Source organism: Lepus europaeus, chromosome 7 (assembly GCF_033115175.1).
Source record: "Lepus europaeus isolate LE1 chromosome 7, mLepTim1.pri, whole genome shotgun sequence".
Taxonomy (NCBI): Eukaryota; Metazoa; Chordata; class Mammalia; order Lagomorpha; family Leporidae; genus Lepus; species Lepus europaeus.
Genome location: NC_084833.1, coordinates 15,308,450 through 15,333,198, shown reverse-complemented (window position 1 = coordinate 15,333,198; position 24,749 = coordinate 15,308,450). Strand labels below are relative to the sequence as shown.

The following is a 24,749-nucleotide window of genomic DNA, read 5'->3' as shown; positions in this document are numbered from 1 at the left end:
AAAATACAGGCTTTCAAAAAGGGAAGAATAATATTTCATTGTGTATGTGAACCATGCTTTTAATCCAATCATCAGTATGTTGATATATGGGTTGATTCCATATCTTAGCCATTGAGAATTAAGCAGCAATAAGCATAGGGGAAGGACAATTGTTCTAAAAGGTATATTTTATTTATTTATTTATTTATTTATTTATTTAATTTATTTTATTATAGAAGGATCACCCATCTGCTGATTCACTCCCTAAATGGCCACAGCAGCCAGGGCTGGGTCATATCAAATCTAGGAGCCAGGAACTTAATCTATGATTCATGTTGTGATAAGAATTATTTTCAAGAGCTTTGATCTTTTAACAAAATTTTAAGTGTACAGCAGAATGTTGTCAACAAGATCATGTACACTAGATTCCCACAATTTATTCTTTTTTAAAAGATTTATTTATTATTTATTTGAATTGCAGAGTTATAGAGTGACAGAGGCAGAGAGACCTAGAGGTCTTCCTTCTGCTGATTCACTCCCAAGATGGCCACAACGGCCAGAGATGTACAGATTTGAAGCCAGGAGCCAGGAGCTTCTTACTGGTCTCTCACGTGGATGCAGGGACCCAAGGACTTGGGCCAACTTGTACTGCTTTTCCAGGCGATAGTAGAGAGCTGAATTAAAAGTGGAACAGCCAGGACTTGAACTGGTGTCCATATGGGATGCTAGCATTGCAGATGGTGGCTTAACTCATTAGAGCACAGCACAGGCACAACAGCTAACTCTTAAATTCAATGACTTTATTTCCCTTGAGTTATTCCCAAGAGTGGGATGGCTGGATCATTCAGTCAATTTTCAGATTTTTGAGGAATAGCCATACTGTCTTCCATATTCATTGTACAAGTTCACAAATCCACCAACAGTGTATTATGGTACCTTTTTATTTACATCCTTGCCAGCATTTGCTGTTTTTTTCACTTTTGAATGATAGCCATTTTAACCATGGTGAGTTGAAAACTAAGAGTCAAAGGGATCACACAAACAAGACTAGTGTCTGCTAATACTAACTGATAGAATAAAAAAGGGAGAGAACGATCCAGCATGGGAAGTGGGATACACAGCAGACTCATAGAATGGCAGATGTCCTAAATAGCACTCTGGCCTCAGAATCAGCCCCTAAGGCAGTCAGATCTGGCTGAAGAGCCCATGAGAGTATTTTAGGCATGGAAAGCCAAGAAACTCTGGGAAAAAAAAAAAAAAACCCTAAATGAAAGATCTCTGCAAGAGAGATCCCAGTGGAAAGAATGGGGCCATCAAAGAAGGAGGTACCTTTCTCTGAAGGGAGGAGAGAACTTCCACTTTAACTATGACCCTGTCTGAATAAGACCAAAATCAGCAAACTCAAAAGGCTTCCATAGCCTTGGCAACTCATGACTAGAGCCTAGGGAGATTACTGATGCCATAAACAAGAGTGTCAAATTGTTAAGTCAACAACAGGAGTCACTCTGTACTTATGTTTCATGTGGGATCTGTCCTTAATGTGTTGTCCAATGTGAAGTAATGCTATAACTAGTACTGAAACAGTATTTTACACTTTGTGTTTCTGTGTGGGTGCAAACTGATAAAATCTTTACATATACTAAATGGGCATCGGAAATAAGAACTGATGATTGCTGTGACAGAAGGCAATTGTATGTACTGAGGCTCTGGTCTCAGAAGGTAGAGTATCGATGGAGCTGTTGCTCTAGGCTAGGGAAAATAGTGAAAAAGAAAAGTAGAGAATATGCATTATCAGGGGAGAATTGGGGATAAAAATGTGGTGGAGATTCTACAGAGGGAAGAGGGATACCGTGTATCTGTGTGGAGGGTGCAGATGTGCAACAAAGAGCACAGACACAGCATACGGCCCCAGTGGCCAAGAGCCAGAGAGAGCACCTCCTTTGTAAGGCAAGGTAAGATCAGACTGCAGTTGTCTGCACCACTGGCGATACAGTCAGAGTCTGGCTGACTACACTGTCTTCGAGTTTGGCCTGGAGCCCTGAGTGGCATGAGGTGCCCACTAAGCAGAGAAAAAAATGGGGTGAATTTCTCTCTCCTCATCCACCCTACAGCAGCACCTGTTAACTGGCTAAGTGAGGGCAGGAGTTGTTTTGGACAATAATAGCAGCTGCTGTGTTTCTTGTGTGCGCACCCAGCAACTGAGAGGGTCAGAACCACCAACTTGACAATGGTGGAAGCAGCAGCCCTGGTGCATGCATCCAAGGATGGCTGGGGAGAAGGAGCTGTTCTGACATCAATATCAGTTTCAGAGGCTCCTGGGCATGCCCTGCAACCAGCATGGAGAAGGCACCACTGTGAACCAAGTAGGGACTGTGACCAACAGCTCTTTTGAAGGTGTGTAATACAGGGTTGTATTTTTTTTTCGACAGAGTTAGACAGTGAAAGAGATAGAGAGAAAGAGGAAGGTCTTCCTTCCATTGGTTCACCCCGCAAATGGCCACTACGGTCAGAACTACGTCGGTCTAAAGCCAGGAGCCAGGTGCCTCCTCCCAGTCTCCCATGCGGATGCAGGGGCCCAAGCATGGGCCATCCTCCATTGCCTTCCTGGGCCACAGCAGAGAGCTGGACTGGAAGAGGAGCAACCAGGACTAGAACCCAGTGCCCACATGGGATGCTGGCACCACAGGTGGAGGATTAACCAAGTGAGCCATGGTGCCAGCCCCTAGGGTTCTTACCAGAGGGAAAAATCTGTGTTCGCCATTGGCTTTGAGTCTGGCTGGGAGGACTGACAGGGGCTGTGCACCAATGTAGAACTGTGAGGTACTAGCAGATTCTCAACATATCAAAGGACCCATGGCTCAAACCATCTAGGTAGAGCACACATAGACAGCTACCTCTGGGAACACCATGGCCTCTCCATGAAAGGGACAGGCTGGTGGGGCAGAGGGTATTCTCTGCACCCCTTCTCTGTGTGAGCCCTGTGTGCTAAGACTGTGAGGACTCTGTGACTACATAAGAGGGTGCAGAGTGTATTTGAGTCTCTGGGCAATCACTGTATGTGACTCCACAACTAAGAGCTCTCAGATCGACTGGGGTTGGTCATAGCAGCAGGGTATGGGCTCCCATTGAGGATTGCCTAGATCTATTATGCACTTCATGGGGCTCCATGGCTAAGCACTGCACCTACTATGGGCTAACACACAAGCAATCATCATCATGGAAGAGGAGTTAAGGGCATGATTACCCCAACAGAGGTGATCATACCCACTTCTGTGTTAAGAAAAGGAGATATATCATACTCAACTTTGGTGTCACTCTGGATACTTGCCCAGCCCTGGAGCATGGATCAGACTCCCTTGGCAATACCCAGCACATATATCTGGGTATTCACTGAAAGAGAAGACACCCCACTAAGTCACAGAGGTATATTTCAAAGATAAAAAGCATCAGAAGAATGAACCAGCAAGTATCTCCACAAATGCCTACAAATAACCACAGAGATTCTAGAAACAAGCATAAGGAAGACAACATGACCCCCTCCTCAAAGGAACACACACTTCAATATTAAAATGTGAAGATAGAAAGATTTATGAAATGCCTAAAGTGGAATTGAAAAGATTAATCATGGGGCCAGTGCTGTGATGCAGTAGGTTAACGCCCTGACCTGAAGCACCGGCATCCCATATGGGCACTGATTCAAGATCTGATGCTCCACTTCTGATCCAACTCTCTGTTATGGCCTGGGAAAGAAGTAGAAGATGGCCCAATTCCTTGGGCCCCTGCACCCTTGTGGGAGACCCAGAAGAAGCTCCTGGCTCCTCGCTTCAGATCAGCACAGCTCTGACCATTGCCACCAACTGAGGAGTGAACAGTCAGATGGAAGACCTCTCTCTCTCTCTCTCTCTCTCTCTCTCTCTCTCTCTCTCTCTCTCTCTTTCTTTCTCTCTCTCTCTGTGTGTGTGTGTGTAACTCTGAATTTCAAATAAATAAATAAACCTTTAAAAGGCAAAAGAAGGAAAATATTAATCACAGATTTACTCAGAAATAATGAGAGGAAAATTCATGAGTTAAGGAAATCCATGCATGAATGAATGAAAAATATTCCCATGAAACTGAGAATTTGAAAACCAATCATGATCTCTGTTAAATATAAGAGTGGGAGTAAGTAAGGGAGGAGTTGTATAATTTGGCACATGCTCAATTGGACTTGCCCCACATGGTAGAGTTAGAAATGTGCCAGGGGATTCCAATTCAATCCCATCAAGGTCGCATGTACCAATCCCATCTTACTGGTCAAAGTGATCGGTTTCAGTTCACAATTGATGATAATGAAAGGAGTAAGAGTCAAAGGGATCACATAAACAAGACTAGTGTCTGCTAATACTAACTGATAGAATTAAAAGGATAGAACAATCCAACATGGGAAGTGGGATACACAGTAGACTCATAGAATGACAGATGTCCTAAACAGCACTCTGGCCTCAGAATCAGCCCTTAAGGCATTTGGATATGGCTGAAGAGCACATGAGAGTATTTCAAGCATGGAAAGCCAGGACACACTGGCCAAAAAAAAAAAAGAAAAGAAAAAGAAAAGGAAAGACCTAAATGAAAGATCTCTGCCAGTGAGATCCCAGTAGAAAGAACAGGCCATCAAAGAAGGAGGTACCTTTCTCTGAAGGGAGGAGAGAACTTCCACTTTGACTATGACCTTGTCTAAATAAGAGCAGAGCTGGCGAACTCAAAAGGCTTCCATAGCCTTGGCAACCCATGACAAGAGCCTAGGGTGATTACTGACATCATAAACAAGAGTGTTAATTGTTAAATCAACAAACAGGAGTCACTGTGCACTTACTCCCCATATAGGATCTCTCTCCTTAATGTGTTGTACAATGTGAATTAATGCTATAACTAGTACTTAAACAGTACTTTACACTTTGTGCTTCTGTATGGGTGCAAGCTGTTGAAATCTTTACTTAATATATACTAAATTGATCTTCTGTATATAAAGATAATTGAAAATGAATCTTGATGTGAATGGAGTGTGAGAGGGAGCGGGAGATGGGAAGGTTGTGGGTGGGAGGGAAGTTATGAGGGGGAAAAAGCCATTGTAATCCATAAACTGTACTTTGGAAATTTATATTTATTAAATAAAAGTTAAAATAAATAAATAAATAAATAAATAAATAAATAAAATCTTGCAAGAATGTGGGGGAAAAGGTACCCTAATCCACTGTTTGTAACAATATAAACTAGTGCAGCCATTGTGGAAGACAGTATGGATATTCCTCAATAACCTGAGTGTAGAACTCACATGTGACTCAGTCATTCCACTCCTGGAAATTTACCAAAAAATGAAATCAACATATGAAAGTGCTATCTGTATCCCCACGTTTATTGCAGTTCAATTAGTTAAGATATGGAAGCAACCCAGATGTCCATGAACTGATTACTGGATGAAGAATGTGTGTGTGTGTATATATATATGTGTGTGTGTATATATATATATATACACACATTTTCTCTTTATATATATATATATATATATATATATATATATACTGAATACAGCTGAATATTATTCAGCTGTTAGAAAGAAATGAAAATCTGTCTTGCGACAAAATTGAATGCAAGTGGAAAGCACTATACTTAGTGTAATAAACCAATCCCCAAAAGACACATATTATTTGTTTTCTCTGATCTGTGGTAACTAATAGACTACCAAAATGGTAATGTATAGGAACAAAATCGACATTTTGAGAGTCGATGACAGTTGCAGCTCTTATCTCAACTGTTGAGAAACAGTTGGTTTTTTTCCATACTATTTGTTGAACTCTGTACTTAGTATAGGGTTGATCTAATGAGTATAAATTTAACTGAAAGTAGATCTTTGTAAAAATTGAGAGTGAGACTAGGAGAGGGAGGAAGATGAATTTGGGGGGCATGGGCAGGAAGGAGGGAATGGCGGGAAGTATCACTGTGTTCCTGAACATGTGTATATGAAATACATGAAATTTGTATACCTTAAATAAAATTTAAAAATAAGGCATTGTGAAATAGGGGCTGCTGAAGTAATCTGTGAATGATTCACATACGTATTCAAAAATAATAATATTCAGGATAGTCATTTGATTGCAGTCAGTAAAAATTAATGACAATGGAAACATATGAGTTGAATATAAGTGAATTTTCTGTCAGTAGGGAACCCAAGGCTACCCTGGACAATTAACAAATATCTAGTGACATTTTATTCCTGTTGTTTTGGGAATAAACAGCCAATTATACTCAAGTTCCCAGGAGCATATTTCAAAAAAGAGAGAGACACACTCATAAATTCTCACACTGTAATCAAGTTAACAAGCATATGAAAGAACGAGAACGTATTCCTACTTTTAGGTGAGTATTTTGCACTAGTCATAATGATTCCTAGGTTAACTCCTATGATTATTTGACCCTGTCTTCAGTCTGAACTTTAGGTATATTTATAGACACTAATGACAGACTTGATACACCAACTAAACTTAATAATTGTCTCCTCTAATTGTTGTGGTTTCTATAACTATAATGTATTTATAATACTGATATCATGTTCTGTAAATGGAGTAAATGTCCTTGTTTCTATTTGTTTTTATTTATGCATTTCATTAGGATTCTAAGCAATAAGTATTTTGAAAGGAAACTAAACATTTTATTGAGTGCTTCAACCAACATGCTGTCTAAACTATGATGTAAATGTTCAGATGTGGGTTATTAGTGCAATGCAAGTGTCTGCACATCAAAAAATGAATAGTTTTGTAAGGAAGTTTCTAGGGTTTCAGTAATGTATGCTCTCATTTTCTCTCTCTCTCTCTTTTTTTTTTTTTTTTTTTTGATAGGCAGAGTTAGACAGTGAGAGAGAGAGAGAGACAGAGAGAAAGTTCTTCCTTTCCGTTGGTTCACCCCCAAAGTGGACACCAGCATTGCGGCTGGTGCATTGCAGACGGCACGCTGCGCCCTGGTCTCCCATGCGGGTGCAGGGCCCAAGGACCTGGGCCATCCTCCATAGCATTCCCGGGCCACAGCAGAGAGCTGGATTGGAAGAGGAGCAACCGGGACAGAATCTGGCACCCTAACCAGGACTAGAACCTGGGGTGCCGGCGCCACGGGCGGAGGATTAGCCTAGTGCGCTGCTGCGCAGGCCCTCATCTTCTCTTAATTTCATGCATCTGTAGACTTTCATTTGTGCCATAACTAACTGAAACTTCATTTTACTAATATTATGCAACTATGAGTTTGTGACAGTATAAATTTCCCCAAGGGTATTCCTTGACAACAGGACTTGTGCATTTGATGTTAATCTATTAGCTGATTCTAGAAAGCATAACTCCCTATGCTAACGTCCTGGCTAGCTCCCCCAATAGTATCTCCTCAGCAAAGAATCAAAGTATGATGCACAAAGTTTCCAACATCTCAGCAAAAAGAAATTTGCCTCATCCATAGACCAAATCACAGGTTGTCCACAATGAAGAGATGGAGAAATGGATGTCTTCATACAGTGATATTTGAAATAGCAAGTGATGGTAAAGTTCAATAAATTAGTAGACATTCTGACTCAGGCTGATATTTTTTCTCAAACTACATAAATAAAAGGTCCTTGAATCTATTATTTTTTAAAATTTAAATCTGATCTTTTTTTCATACTGATGCTATGGTTCAAAGTTTGGAAGTATCACATGAAACTAAGTTTAGAATCAGTACAACTAAAGACTCATGGAGGGTCAACCATCGGAATGATTATAACTCAAATGCACATTTTCTGCCTTCAGTTTTAGAGAACTTGCCACACATTAAACACTGTATATTCCGAGGCTTTGACACTCCCTTTCTTCTCATGTAATGTGCCTGAAAATGCATTAATTTCTTCTGATAAATATTCCCATTTGAGTAGTCCCATCCCAATAGTTTTGCAAGACATTTAGGAGTCCTGTGCTGAATTGATCTGAACTGGAGTCACAGATGAAATAATAGTTCTTGCTTTTTTAATATGCCCCTAAAATACTTCTTGCTCAGGAAATTGCAGCCATTCTGAGTTCTGTTCCAAGAACTGAGGTACAGAAAATTATGAAAGGAATTCAAGAAATTTGAAGAAAATTGTAATTAAAGGCAAGTTTATTTTGCTGCATTTTTGTGAATTCCATAGTTTTTAATAATATGTACTTTTCATAAATTCCCTTTCATATACATTTTTTTTTTTACAGGCAGAGTGACAGTGAAAGAGAGAGACAGAGAGAAAGATCTTCCTTTTGCCGTTGGTTCACCCTCCAATGGCTGCTGCGGCCGGCGCACCACGCTGATCCGAAGCCAGGAGCCAGGTGCTTCTCCTGGTCTCCCATGGGGTGCAGGGCCCAAGCACTTGGGCCATCCTCCACTGCACTCCTGGGCCACAGCAGAGAGCTGGCCTGGAAGAGGGGACTAGAACCCAGTGTGCCGGCGTCGCTAGGTGGAGGATTAGCCTATTGAGCCGCATAGCTGGCTTCATATACATTTTTAATTATGCAATATACACATTGACCCTATGTAGTTCTGGTGTTAACTACTCCGTTCATGCTCTTTTAGTGTACCTGAATACACTGACTGATCCAGTCTTCATTTTATAAACTGCAGATGTTAGAACTGAATAGGAAAGAGTATTTTTGGAGGATGGGTAGAAGAATAATAGATCCTTCCATACAACTCTACAAGTTGCAGTTATATGGAACAAGAACAAATACAACCATGGATTTCAGGCTGTAAGACTGCTTCAGGCATTTGTGAGTCTAACATGAGGAACATGATTATATTTAAGACATACAGTTTTAAAAATCTCACAAGAATCATCACCAGACAATAATAGCAGCTTGGGGGATCAGAGTTAGATCCCAAAGCTCATGGCTATTGCACTGTACCTATTTTCTGATAAATCAAATTTGCTATTTCTTTAAAAGGATTTGCTAAGCAACACATTTTTTGGATTCCAAAATTTTAATTAGGAAAGATTTATTTGGCTTTTATATCACTTACAAGTAAATCCCTCTATATTTCAGTTGGCATTTCTTTGAGACAATGTAGCAAATTTTTATAACAAGGAATGAAAATATAAACAAGGGCTCAAGAGATTGTCTGATGTGATGCATGAGATACATATAGGTGGTTGCCATTTTGTTTTATAACTTTATATTTATTTGACAGGTAGAGTTTACAGACAGTGAGAAACAGAGAGAAAGGTCTTCCTTCTGTTGGTTCACTCTCCAAATGGCCACAATGGCCAGAGCTACGCCGATCCAAAGCTGGGTTAGGAATTTCTTCCTGGTCTCCCATGCGGGTGCAGGGGCCAAAGCACATGGGCCATCCTCCATTGCTATCCCAGGCCACAGCATAGAGCTGAACTAGAAGAGGAGCAGTCGGGACTAGAACCTGGCGCCCATATGGGATGCCGGCACCACAGGCAGAGGATTAACCTAGTGTGCCACGGTGCCAACCCATTGTTTTGTAACTTTAAAACACTTATTTGTGCTAATGCTAACTTACCCAAAGACTTCTGGATCTGATATATTTTAGAGCTATCCAGAGTTCTTTCTTTCATTGTTTCCCCTCCTTTTTCTTTCCCCCTCCTTGAGTGGGGGCACCATGTTCTCTTGGTGAGACCAGCTTGTTTTGTTGTTGTTGTTGTTGTTGGATCTATATGAATTTTGTCAAACATTCACTTAAAGTTGCTTGTCCATTTGGTATCAGAAGGCATCATTCAGCAGCTTACAGGTGAAGCTCCCATCATTAACGGTTTGTTTCTCAATCTCCTTTTGTCTCTCCAGAGTGGAAGCAATGGTGTGGAAGAGAGGGAGGAAATAAGATTATGAATTCAGTTGAGTCTCAGAAATTCTCTAGGAATTTGTGGAATTAGCATAAAAGAATATTGCGATAAAGAGGTTTGGCACCTGTCCAAATTTTTGACGATATCTGTCTTTGTATATAATTGTCATTGAAATTTAACTCTCAGAATTTGCCATTTTATTTGCTTGATTGTTGTTAGTGAGTGCTTATTTTTCTTTTTTTAAATTCTTATTTTGATAATATTTTGGACAGATTATTAAAGTAATTTATTAATCTAAAATTTCTCTTCCACTATTCTTGACAATTCTTTATATTTAGGGACATCTAGAAGTTCCACTTAACAAGGTTACAAAGGTTTTAAAGATTATTTGACATTAAGTTCTTGATCTATATGGGATATACTCTCATATGTATTAAGTGAGCATCTAAATTCATCATCTTTTATAGGGATTTTCATTTTCTTCATTTCTATTTATTGAGCAGATTGTGCCACTTTGTCTATGCATGCTGCCTCTGCCGGGCTTCACAGCTTTGTGCATTCTGAGTATTTGTGATGTTATTGTTCCATTTTTTGATGTATTTATCTGGTCCTGTACTGATGTCTTTCTCAATGATTCTGGTTTTCTAAATCCTTATGATTTAATAGTTCAGGTCATTGAAAAAGAGTGTCTAGAAATTTCTAGAAAAATATTAAATGAAGTAAATATGATAACTTACAAAATAGTCTAGTAAGATTTTGATCAAAAAGACATGGAACAAACAGACCAACTTTGGCAGGATTGACAGTTTTATATTGGGTTGTACAATGCAGGGACATAGTCCTCCAATATATTTATTTAAGAATGCCATGATATTTTTCAATAACATTTTACCATTCTCAGGTTCAAGATAGGTAAGTCAAATGCTTATAATACATTCTGTGAAGTTATAATGTTTCCCTTCTAAAATGCATTTTGATCATTTCTTAATTTCGTTTTATTCATATACTCATTATTTTAATATCAAACTATTAATATGTAAGTCATTCTTATAGATTTTGTGAAATTACATGTTTCATAAATCACAACATTAAGTCATGAGTTTGGCGAATGCTTATATTTTGTTACATTAATACTAACAACATTTCATATTTTAGGATTTTAGTCAATGTGACATGTTTATTCTGGAAATAATGATTTTAATTAGACAATATTTTAATTAAGATTTTGCTGACCTGTTAAAAGAGGCACAATTACAATCCTCAATTTTTGTATCGTGTAAGAATTTGTGAAGGATATAATCATTTTTTCTTGAAAGCTAGAAGTCACAAATCTTGAAAATAATCTGAATGGGAAAGAGTTGTAAAAGTAGAGTTAAAGAAAAAGTAATCTCCCAGTTACAATTATCATTTAAAATTTTGACATATATTTGTTGGAAGATACAAAATTGTATAAAATAATTTAGGGATAAAAATTTTATAAATATACTCCATTAAAATAAATTGCATGTCCAACTGTCTTAGTCTACATCAAACAATTATTTGTGTTGTCCATGTATACTCAAGTGAGTGACATTTGAATAATTCAGGTTAACCTTGAAGTATCTAGTTTCCCTTAGTCCCCATTATTTCCTTATCTTGTTCTCTGTATATTTATGAAAGATTAAATTTTCCTTCCCAATTTGTATCCCTTTAATTTCTTTTTCTTGCCTAATAGCAGTGGTGAGAGTGGGCATCCCTGTCTGGTACCAGATCTCAGTGGAAATGCTTCCAACTTTTCCCCATTCAATAGGATACTGGCCGTGGGTTTTTCTTTTTCTTTTTCTTTTCTTTTTTTTTTTTCTTTTTTTTTTTTTTTGACAGGCAGAGTGGACAGTAGAGGGAGACAGAGAGAAAGGTCTTCCTTTTTGCCGTTGGTTCACCCTCCAATGGCCGCCGCAGTAGCGTGCTGCGGCCGGCACACTGCGCCATTCCGATGGCAGGAGCCAGGTGCTTCTCCTGGTCTCCCATGGGGTGCAGGGCCCAGGAACTTGGGCCATCCTCCACTGCACTCCCTGGCCACAGCAGAGAGCTGGCCTGGAAGAGGGGCAACCGGGACGGGATCGGTGCCCCGACCAGGACTAGAACCCGGTGTGCTGGCGCCGCAAGGCGGAGGATTAGCCTACTGAGCTGCGGCACTGGCCTTGGCCGTGGGTTTTTCATAAATTGCTTTGATTGTATTGAGGAATGTTCCTTCTATATCCAATTTGCTTAGGGTTTTCATCATGAAAGGGTGTTGTATTTTATCAAATGCTTTCTCGGCATCTATTGAGAGAATCATATGGTTTTTCTGCAGTCTGTTAATGTGGTGTATCAAGTTGATTGTTTTGCGAACGTTGAACCATTCCTACATACCAGGGGTAAATCCCACTTGGTCTGGGTGGATGATCTTTCTGATGTGTTGTTGCATTCTATTGGCCAGAATTTTATTGAGTATGTTTGTATCTATGTTCATCAGGGATATTGGTCTGTAACTCTCTTTCAATGCTGCATCTTTTTCCGGCTTAAGAATTAAGGTGATGCTGGCTTCATAGAAAGAATTTGGGAGGATTCCCTCTTTTTCGATTGTTCTGAATAGTTTGAGAAGAATTGGAGTTAGTTCTTCTTTAAATGTCTGGTAGAATTCAGCAATGAATCCATCTGGTCCTGGGCTTTTCTTTGTTGGGAGGTCCTTTATTACTGTTTCAATTTCTGTCTCAGTTATGGGTCTGTTTAGGTTTTCTATGTCTTCCTGGTTCAACTTAGGTAGGTTGCGTGTGTCCAGGAATTTGTCCATTTCTGATAGATTTCCCTGTTTGCTGTCATGCAAGTCCTTGTAGTATTTTTCAACAGTATTTTTCACTTGGTGTTGCTATGTGAGGGCAAACTGTTGAAATATTTACTTAATATACACTGAACTGATCTTCTATATATAAAGAGAATTGAAAATGAAAAAAAAGAAAGATTAAATTTTCTAATCCCTTGAAATATTTTAGGTTTATATTATAGAATAAAATTTCTCATCATGGGACAATTATATTTATAGTAGTTTACTTGATAACTATAGGATATAAATTATTTAGTTAAAATAATTGCACTTGCTTTAAGATTTGCTACAAAATATATCTGTAACATTACATACCTCATTTCAACAAAATCATTACTAAAATCCAACATGGAAATGCCTGATAGTCATTCATTTTGGGACTGAGTAAATGATAGATACAAAACTTAGCATGAGATGTAATAGAACAAAAAATCAGATCGTTTGTACTCAAGTGCCCAGGTTTTAGATACACTAATCTAGGGGAAATGATTAAGTCATTTATGTTAGCCTATGTGTTGTGTAGGTAAGGGATGTTGGAGATAACCACAATAAAGATAAACTGTTTCCTATCACTGTGAAGTAAAATTTAACAATTTTAAAAGTCTATTAAAGGTTAGTGGAGTGAGTACATAACTGCAAAATATTTAATGAATACAGGAATGAGAATATCATTCGGGGTTGTGAAATGAGTTAATGCTGGTTTTGGGGAATTGGGACTGAGGTTCAAAGGAATAAGAAGCACTGTGTTATTCTTTTTTCTGTATAATTTGGCTCAAAATTGGGTATGTTTTTTTAAATGAAAATCAGGATTCCCATTCTAGTACACACTTTGTCTTTTTAAAAAATGCTTATTTATTTATTTTTAATCTATTAGAAAGAGTGACTGATAGAAATCTGAAAAACAATAGTTCACTCCTTCCAAGTGCCCACAACAGAGAAGGCTGAGCCAGGCAGAAGCCAGGAGCCTGGAACTGTATCTGAGTTCACAATGTCAGTGGTAGGGGCCCAGGTACTTGAGCCATCGTCTCATCCCTCCCAAGGAGAGTTAGCAGGAATCTGGAGCAGAGGCAGTGTAACTTGGACTCGAACTGGCTCTCAAACATGGGATTCAGGTACCTCAAGAGGTGACATTATCTGCTGCATCACAATACCCATCTCTCCGTCAAATTTTTTCTAGGGGTATATTGCTGAAAGTATCATAAAAAGATCTTACAATGATAGCTACCGCATATGACAAAGAAAAAAGTCTTCTATGCTTATATGCCTCATGTTCCAATGGTTTTGAAATCTGATTTTAGGGTGAATTATGGGGAGGAGTCTTATTTTATTTGTTTCATCAAAGAAAAGTTTACATATCGAACACATTACTGCTGAATAGTAAAATTCCAACAAGTGATCCCTCTTAAAACTCAGTGACATTTGTTGATTCTTTTCACAGCAATTTCCCTTGAGGTCCAGGATGGATAAACAGAATATAACAGCGCTAAAATATTTCATTCTGCTGGGAATCACAGACCGTCCCGAGCTGCAGGTTCCCTTCTTCGGATTGTTTCTCATCATTTATGGGACCTCAGTGGTGGGCAACCTGGGTATGATCATCCTCACCTTAATTGACAGCAGGCTAGCAACACCCATGTACTTTTTTCTCAGACATCTGGCTTTCATTGACCTTGGTTACTCAACTGCTGTGGGACCAAAAATGTTAGTCAATTTTGTAGCTAATCAAAATGCAATCCCTTACAACTGGTGTGCCACACAGCTAGCGTTCTTCATCATGTTCATTATCAGTGAACTTTTTCTTCTTTCAGCAATGGCCTATGACCGCTATGTGGCAATTTGTAACCCTCTGCTCTACAGAGTGGTCATGTCTCAAAGAGTATGCTGGATGCTGGTGGCAGTCCCCTATCTCTACAGTGCCTCTCTCTCTCTGATAACCACTGTAAAAATATTTACTTCAACCTTCTGTGGTGATAATGTCATTAGTCATTTCTACTGTGACAGTCTTCCCCTGTTAACTTTGCTATGTGCAAGCACACGTGAAGTTGAGTTGATAATATTGATATTTTCAGCATTTAATTTGATTTCCTCTCTTCTGATAGTCTTTTTGTCCTACGTCCTGATTCTTGTGGCCATCCTTAGGATGAACTCTGCAGAGGGCAGGCACAAGGCCTTGTCTACCTGTGGGTCTCATCTGACAGTCGTGGTTGTACTATACGGGACTCTGTTCTTCATGTATTTACAGCCTAAGTCCAGTCATTCCTTTGATACTGATAAAATGGCTTCTGTGTTTTACACATTGGTAATACCCACGCTGAACCCCATGATCTACAGCTTGAGGAACAAAGAAGTAAAAAGTGCCCTGCACAGGGTATGGAAAAATCTGTGCAGAACTCATAGGTAGAGTTTAACACAAAACATGTGTATAATGAATTAATTTGTAGGTCACTGTTTATTGTGTAAAAAGCCTTTTTAAACAACTCATGAATAAGCATAAAACTAGACACTTTCCTGGTTTTCAACCTAGTATTTTCCAGTACTGGTTATCCTTTTTGTATTCACTTTGGCTTGTCATAAGTTCAGCATAAGTACCTGAAGTCTGAATCATTATTCTCAGTGGCCAAGTAAAATGGTACCATGGAAGGAAAGTTTTGTATCAATCTCTCATTAAACTTGCTCATATTAACTACATCCTTGTGTTTTTTAAAAAGCATATTTTTCCTTATATCTTACACCCCACATTAAGGTATATACCAGACTGGCATATTGATACAGAGATTTTCAATCTTATTTTTTTGCATTGGGCATATACATACACAAAAATGAAAGATACATAAAAATGACAAATGATGATTTAAATCTATTTTGTTGAGTAACATCTCTATATTTTCTTAAATTATTATATCTTTCTATAATATATAGGCATCACAGACTTCTTTCATATTACATACATTGTATATATACTACATATATAACATGAAAAAATGACTCCAAAATTTTATGGGAAATGTTTGATATTCTTTAATTCTATTGTATCACAGACTTTTTGAAGTAACATCATTGCTATAGGTTAGAGGAAGCAGAAATAAAAATGTGGTAACTGTTATATGTGATCAGAATAGTTTATGTAAAATAAATTAGACTTAAGGAATTTTTTTCTTTTTAAGATTTATTGATTTACTCCAAAGTCAGGGTTACAGAGAGGGAGAGGGAGAGGGGAAGGGGGAGGCGGAGGGAGAGGGAGAAGAAGTGGGAGAGGGAGAGAGATATTCTATCTGCTGGCTCATTCTCCAAATGGGCATAAAAGCTAGGGTTGGACAAGGGTGAATCCAGACTATTCCACATAAGAGTCAGGGTCTAATTACAAGTGTCATCTTCCACTGCCTTCCCATGTTCATTAGCAGGGAGATGGGTCATGGGGGATGACAGGGGCAGGACCTAAATCTGTATTGGATGCTGGCATTGCAGGCAGCAGTAAACCCTCTACACGACAAAGCAGACCCCAAGTACAACACTTTAAAAATAAGTGAATTTTCCTAAGTTGATGAATGTATGGTAAACTTATAAAAGATCTATTCTTTTGCTATATACTAACAAAAATAAGTGAAACAATTTAAAACTAGTGATTACACTAGCAATAAAGTTATACCATGTGTAGGGGAAAACCTAAAGGTGTCATCATGGTGTCATTTGTATAAACTACCAAAATGCTATTAAGCTATTAAAATAGTATAAATGTATCAATATGATCAAATGATGATTGATAAAAGAGCAAAGGCAATACAATGCTCTAAAATTTTAATTATTTCTTCATCCTAGTTAAAATAATTAGGAAATAAATTTAAATGAATTTAAAATTCAATGAATAAATTTAAATCTATACAATCATATAAAAACTTAAACTACAATTCCAGCAAATGAAAATCCAAGTCTTCAGCAATGATATGTATACAAATTTAACAACTTATTTATGAGATAAATTGTTGTTCTCTTATAAAACAGCCACACCTGTGTAGGTCAGATGAAATAGTGAAGATCTGTACATGGTTGCACTTTTGAGAAAGCCCCAAAGCAGCAGATTCTGAAAATTTCGTGGACTGAGGAGTGTGTACGTATGTGTGTGTGTGTGTGTGTGTGGGCCAGGGGTTGTAGAATTGGAGGAATGAGAGGTTTTCCAGCAATAGCCAAAGAGTCAGGAAAAAGGTAATCCCCTTCTCAAGAGTTCTCAGCATTAAAGATGTTAATGTTTTCTGAGATAATAATTTTACAATACCAAGGAGTTTACCAGCTAAAATACCTAGACAGTAATTGCAATGACATTTATCATGTGCCTTTACCACCTGAATTGCCATTAACTTGAAGTAGTAGTAGAATTCATTATTTCCTGGGTATAAATCTTTATTGAAACACTTCAATAGGCCATATATAAATAGAAGTTCTGTAAACTTTTCTTATTATCAGGTTGATTTGTTAGTAAATACTACATGAAATATTTGAATAATGTTCTAATAGTTAAATCTCTTTAAGTGTATGGCATCTTTGTGTAATTAAGTACAAGGATACTTCAAAAGGTTCACATACAGGGACCGGCACAGTGGCACAGTAAGTTAATCCTCCGCCTTCAGTGCCAGTTTTCCCTATGGTTGCCAGTTCCTGTTTCAGCTGCTCCTCCTCTGACCCAGCTCTCTGCTATGGCCTGGGAAAGCAGTGGACTATGGCCCAAGTCCTTGGGACCCTGTGTCCACGTGGGAGACTTAGAAGAAGCTCCTGGCTCCTGGCTTTGGATCAGCCCAGCTCTGGCCATTGCCACCATTTAGGGAGTGGATCAGTGAATTCTCTCTGTCTCTCCCTCTCCCTATCTGTAACTCTATCTCTCAAATAAATAAATAAAATCTGTAAAAAAAAAAAAAAACTTCATATACAATTTACTACCCCCACTACAAAATTTTATTTTTTTAATTTTTAACCTATTTTGATAAGAAAACATCAATTAATTTTAATACAATGTTACATTTGCAACAATCATGTTTTAAATGGATGCAGACTGTTACAAAACAAATCTCTAGAAGTCATTCATCTTGCATTACTGAAATTCTGTACTCACTGAATATCAACTTGTGTTTCTCCCTTCCTTTAGCCTGTGGCAATAATCATTCCACTCTATTGAACCATTTGATATTTTTAGAATTCTGAGATAAGTGGAATCATTCTCCGCTTGTCTTTCCATACCTGGCTTATTTCAATTGAGTTAAAGTCTTACAGATTCTATCATACTGTCATGTATAAAATCTCCCCAAAATCCTATTTACAATTATTTTTTTTTAACTTTTATTTAATGAATATAAATTTCCAAAGTATAGCTTATGGGTTACAATGGCTTCCCCCCTCCCATAACTTCCCTCCTGCCCGCAACCCTCCCCTTTCCCGCTCCCTTTCCCCTTCCATTCATGTAAAGATTCATTTTCAATTCTCTTTGTATACAGAAGATCAGTTTAGTATATATTAGGTAAAGATTTCAACATTTTGCCCATATAGCAACATAAAGTGAAAAAACTACCATTGGATTACTAATTATAGCATTAAATAGCAATGTACAGCACATTAAAGACAGAGATCCTACATAATTTTTTTTCAAATTAATTAATTTTCTATGCCATTTCCATTTTAACACCAGGTTGTTTTTTTTTTTTTTTTTCATTTCCAATTCTCTTTTATGGACAAATACTCAGAAGAGGGATTTCTGTATTGTATCCCACAATGCAATCTAATTTTTTTACTTACAGGAAGAAGGAGTGATTTTGCACTCACTTTAAGGGGTGAATATTCTAGAGCATGAACTTCAACCTGTGACTATTATTTCATAAAAATGAAAATCACAATAAAGACCAACTATGGCATTAGGAACTCAAATCCTACGACTGGTTTCAAAATTTCAGCTGGGTATTTCATTCATTCCTTCACTTATTCTATCAGACTAAACACTCACTCTTTCATGAGAATTATTTTGGGAGTTGGTAACACAAAGGAGAATTACTGAACATGTATTTTGCATTTATATTACTTACAAATAAAAATTCCACAAGTAATAAAAGATAAAAGTTGAAAGTATTCAACTGTTTTGCAGGTAGAACTCTGAATTCTATTTAAAAGTTTTTGTTCTATTTATTAATTCACAACTAAAACAGGTATATGACACGTGCCTTAAATGTTTTCCATTAAAAAACTGATAATATTTAAAGATAATTGAAAATGAATCTTGATAAGAATGGGATGGGAGAGGGAGTGGGAGATGGGATGGTTGCGGTTATGGTTATGGGTGGTTATGGGGGGAAAAAGCTGCTATAATCCAAAAGTTGCACTTTGGAAATTTATATTTATTAAATAAAAGTTTTAAAAAAACTGATATTGAATCGCTTTATTACCATTTGCATTTGGAATTTACATTGACTATCAGCCAGCTTTTATGATGGTCACATGAGGGCTTGTTCTTGACCTTAAAACTTCGACTTCAGTTCAGTTCTGAGCCCAATATTCATGCTAACATTGTTCACTGTGGCCATGTTGCTGCACTTTCTAATTGTTATATTTCTCTATCTTGGGGCCGGCACCAGCACTTTTGGGCTTTTGAGTACAGCTCAAAAATAAGAAAGGAAAAGAAACGGATGGGATCATTGCGTTGGTTTGTCAAATTGTTCAGTTAGGTCATCTAAACAAGCCTCCAGACAGCCCCATTTACTGTTTGAGGAAACACTTGAGTAGAGACCTGACTAACGAGCCATAGCTTCATCTTTCTGTCCCTTAGGAACCAAAAATTTATTTGGGAAGTTCATTTCTCATGTTCAGGGACTGGAGCTTGAAAACAAACACAGTAGAGTGCTAAAGTCTTCAGGGACACCAGACTGTTATAACATTTCTCAGGATGCTCTGTGCAGCAACCTTCTTGGCAGGTGCTAGCCAATTTCTCCATGCAGGTAGGTTGTACATGGTACTTCATTAATGATCAACTGTATGTTAGATTCAAATATCTTTAAAGGTTTGTCAATTCAAATCAGATGAAGACCAAACATATGTCCTTTTCACTAGTGACTCAAATATCTGCCCATTGATTGCTAAGTAGAATAATACTGCTAGATCTATAATAATGACAAACATGTCTATTGATATTAATGCTGACAGATAATTAACAGTCATTACAGCACTTGGACCCATGTAAAAAGAGAAATTTTATCTTCCATGCAGTTTGTGGGTGTTTGAGAGGACACTCTTTATCAGACTGGAAGCTTCTGAAGTGTCTACTAAAGAGTGTTTTCTTTTTTAATTGCAATTTATGTATTTTTATTTGATTTAAATATAGTCAGAGGCAGAGATTCAGAGATCCGTCATCTGTTTTATGCTGCCCAATGCCAACAACAGCTGAAACTGGGCCATCCTGAAGGCCAGGAGCCAGGACATCAATCTACATTTCTCACATGTATGGCAGGGGCCCAACACTTGAAATATCACCTGCTATTTCCCAGGATGTGTAGTAGCTGGAAGCTGGAATCAGAAGCAGTGCCGGGACTTGAACCCAAGAACTCTTATATGGAATGTAGGAGTCCTAAATATTGCCTTAATGCTATGCCAAACAAGCTATTTCAGTTTCTAAGAGAGACTTGCAAAATTACTTAAAGACAATAATGATGAGTTTTTTCTCCTCTATTGATTTGTGCACGGCCAGGATGAAAAACTCTACAAAAGAAAGAATCCTTGGTGCCAAGATATAGTACCTGTGTCTCAAGGGGATACTGAGAGCACATATTGAAATTCAGTGTTTGCTACAAACACAGTCCATGTTTAACAAGCTTAAGACATATTCCACAGTTTGAGAGTACTTGAATACATTCCCAAAGGCATCTCAGAAGAATTAATTTATGTGACCATTCGTATCTAAATTGTGACACTTCCGGAGGTGAAATGAGACATAAAAATGTTAACATTAGGGACTGGGTATTGGGCTCAGCAGTTAAAAGGCCAATTTGGATATCCATATCCCATATCAAGGTGCTTGGGTCCAAGTCCCAATTCTGCTTCTGGTTCTACCTTCCTTTTAGCATGCATTATGGGAGGCAGCAGGCAAGGAATTTAAGTAGTTGTGTTGTTGCCAACCACGTAGTTAAGTTCCAGGGTCCTGGTTTCTGCTTTGATCAGGAATAACTGTTACAGTCATTTGGGGAATGAACCAGTGACTGGAAGATCTTCCTCTGTCTCTGCCTCACTCTGCCTTTCAAATAAGTAATATATAATAATTTTTAAAAGTGAAAGATACAATGTTATTATTATGTATAAAATTTAAAATTTTACTTGCTGAGAATTTCTAATATTGTTAGAACCACAAATTATTTCTATTCAAAAACTAGTTAAAACAATGTTTAGGAAAATAAACTAACTCTTATTGGGGAAGATGCTAAGTTAAACAAGATTCTGAAAACATAAAGGGAAAAATGGGGAGTATTTTTCAGAAGCTTCATTTCAGTGACATAAACTTATGGAAGTAAAAAGCAACTCTCGCTTTGCCATAGGTCGTATTTCAGAGAAGGAGAGAATTGACAAACTATATAAATAGTAAATACATGCATATAATCTCCCATCTCAAAGCCATAGCATAAAACCAATGACTGCTATTGCCATTGATGGTATTCTTGACAGTTGCTGCAAAATTAAAGATAAACTCATGTAATATCAAATGTCACAGAGAACAATGCACTGAGTTGCTTAAGTGCAGCAACCTGCAGAAAATAGTTTCATCAAAGTAATTGGCTGAGGGTTTTCCACCATAAGTTTACTTGCTTTATAGCAATAAAGTTCTTTTTATGTTCAAATGTATAATAGATAAGAATAGCTGTTATGGCACAATCAGATCAGCTCAGTCAACATTGATTTGATATACCGAATGCATCAGAACACTGAAGATGCAAGAATCTGGTTGCTGAAGAGGTGTTTCTTTTTCTTAAAATATAACTTGTTTTATGATACATGCTAATTTTATAATGTAAAATTATAATCTACTCTTTGTAATTAGCATGTATGATACATGTAATTTTTATAATACAAAATTATAATCTACTCTTTGTATTTCAACTGTAGGAGTCCTTAGTAAGGTGGACTGACTTACTGAGATTGAAATAAGAAACCACATTTACACCATAAAGTAAACAAATGATATAAGAAATCACATTAAAAACATTCAAAGTATGTTAATAACAGTAACTGCAGGTAGCATTAATTTGGTACTCACTTGATATAAGGCTGTGTTCAAACTATATACATATATATATATATAAATGTGTGTGTGTCTTCTCACTTAATTTGCATAATACAAGAATATGAACAGTTGATAAAAACATAATTAGTTAACAATGTGCTAACAGTCAATAACAACAAAAAAGAAAATCACATAAACAAAATCACATAAAACAAAACCATAATGTCATGATATTAATGCTATACTGTTAACCAACATTTGACACAGAATCTGAGTTACTGTATGTTGCTGAATCTCAGTCAATTTATAAAAATGCAAAAGTAGTATAATCATATTTTAGAACACTCCAACAGAATACTGAGATTATTATTTCAAAACCCTTACCATAATTCACGTAACAGATTACCTGCTAAATAAATGTACTCTCCTCCACTCATTTTCCTTTATAAAGGTAAATAAAAATAATCAAACTTTATCAAACAAAATTTGTTCATAATAGAATTTTTAAAAATAGACATTAGATAATTCAAAGGAAGAGGTAAAAGCTGCTATGGAAGGAAAGGCTGCTGGAACAAAATAATAAAGAAAAGGTAGTGTAAGTCAAAGTTAGACTGATAAGTCAAGATTGGCTCATTTTGCAAAATAAATGTAATCTGATTATGTAGAGAGCATTCAGAGTTTCCAACTAGCAATCAGAAGGATTGATATTCAGTTCCAGGCTTGGTTGTAGGCAGCTTACACAGATTGGTGTGGCAGAAATTAATAATAAAAATAAGAAAAAAATGTGCATAAGATATTAATAAGATATCAAATGTTAGTTAACATGTACATAAATTATTAAAAGACTTAATGCACAAGATAATAATGCATTAAATATATGTTCACTTAATATAACTTATTCCCAACAGTGAAAAATAAATTGATCGTCTAAAAAGTTCTAAGGGGTTCTAATGTCTCTTGTAATTTGCTTATCTAAGATCCATGAAAAGATAGGAAGAAGCAAATAAGATATAAAACTTAAAGTTTTCTCAAAAAATAAATTGATTTTAAATGAAATACTAAAGATGTAGCATATAACAGATAAAGTAATTTTATCATCTGTTATTTTTTATTTTTCCCCTTCAAAGATGAACTAACAAAATAAATGGCTGCAGGGAATCTCACCCATGTAACAGAGTTCATTCTCCTGGGAGTCTCAGAGAGTCCAGAGTTACAGATCCCCCTCTTCTGTGTGTTCCTGGTCATCTATGGGCTGACCGTGGTGGGGAATCTGTGCATCATCACCCTCACCAGCGTTGACTCTCGGCTGCAAACCCCCATGTACTTTTTCCTCAGGCACTTGGCCATCATCAATCTTGGCAATTCTACTGTCATTGCCCCTAACATGCTGGTGAACTTCTTGGCTACCAGGAAAACAATCTCTTACTATGGATGTGCAGCCCAGCTGGGAGGATTCTTAGTTTTCATCGTGGCAGAGATTTTCATGCTCTCGGTGATGGCCTATGACCGTTATGTGGCCATCTGTAACCCCCTGCTCTACATGGTGGTGGTATCTCGGCGGATCTGCCTGCTGCTGGTTTCCCTCACATACTTGCAGAGTCTGACCACGGCACTGACGGTCTCTTCCTGTGTGTTCTCTGTGTCTTACTGCTCTTCTAATGTCATTAACCACTTTTACTGTGACGACGTCCCTCTGTTAGCATTGTCCTGTTCGGATACCCACATTCCAGAAACAGCCGTGTTCACCTTTTCAGGGATCAACTTGCTTTTCTCCATGACCGTAGTTCTAATCTCCTACTTCCACATCGTCGTTGCCATGTTGAGGATCCGCTCCTCGGAGGGACGACGGAAGGCCTTTTCCACCTGTGCTTCTCACATGATGGCTGTCACCGTGTTCTATGGCACTCTCCTGTTCATGTATTTGCAACCGAGGACCAACCACTCATTAGACACGGACAAGATGGCCTCGGTCTTCTATACCCTAGTAATCCCCATGCTTAACCCTGTCATTTACAGCCTAAGGAACAAGGATGTGAAGGATGCCCTGAAGAGATTCCTGAACAACCCATGCCAATCACTCAGACCAATGTAAATTTGAAACTATGCTTATCTTCACTTAAGAATTTTCATTTTATCCTAACAACACTGCTGTTGTATGAAGTGGCACAAAATGATTAAAACTCTATTAATTTCAGAGGTAAATTTTTTGATTTATTTGTATCCTAACTTCACAAAATCATGCAAGAAAATGTGTTTATAATAAAAATGATTTTTATGCATATATTGTAAACAAAATGTAAGTGTCCAAAGTGTTTTTATAATTTCTGAACCGTAAAAGAAAGCCTATACACAGATTACAGAGGTATAGCAGGGCCTTTTTGGAAGGTGGTAGGATGTAAGTCATACTCCTTGCAAAGGTCGTCTTCTATTCAGCTATTGAAGTGATGATTTTGTAGCATTCTATCCATCAAAATTTGTGGAGCCCCGTTTTATCTATTACTTAAAACCAAATGTAAATCATAAAAAAGCAAATTTTTAAGAGAAATAATTACTAAAGGAAAGTGATCCATTCATATGGAAACAGGACTTGTGGAAAAACAGACTAATTTTTTAAAGGAAGATTCTCCAACAGTCTCACTTGATATGTGTATACTAAGCAAAATATTTCTGTACATCTAAAAAGACATAAAATTATCTTTCCACTTCATATTTAAAGTATTTTATAGAGTTAATTGGCTTTATTATGAAACTGTAGCATCTTGCATCAATATTTTTGCCCCTTGTACTTAGCATGACTTGCATTAAAGTGTTATTAGACCAAACAAAGCCATTATCTTCGAAGTGCCACTTAGTAGCAGGAGTCCCAC

The 24,749-nt window shown here is 37.4% G+C and overlaps 2 protein-coding genes across 2 annotated transcripts; both read left to right on the top strand.

Moving 5' to 3' along the window:
* The first annotated feature begins 14,103 nt into the window (after positions 1-14,103).
* Positions 14,104-15,045, top strand: LOC133763639 (olfactory receptor 8K3-like). The gene has a single exon (XM_062197437.1). It carries the CDS (start codon positions 14,104-14,106, stop codon positions 15,043-15,045), a length of 942 nt encoding a protein of 313 aa, XP_062053421.1.
* Positions 15,046-23,026: 7,981 nt separating this feature from the next.
* On the top strand, positions 23,027-23,974 carry LOC133764260 (olfactory receptor 8J2-like). Its single transcript, XM_062197933.1, has one exon. The coding sequence runs from the start codon at positions 23,027-23,029 to the stop codon at positions 23,972-23,974; it is 948 nt and encodes a 315-aa protein (XP_062053917.1).
* The last annotated feature ends 775 nt before the right edge of the window (positions 23,975-24,749 follow it).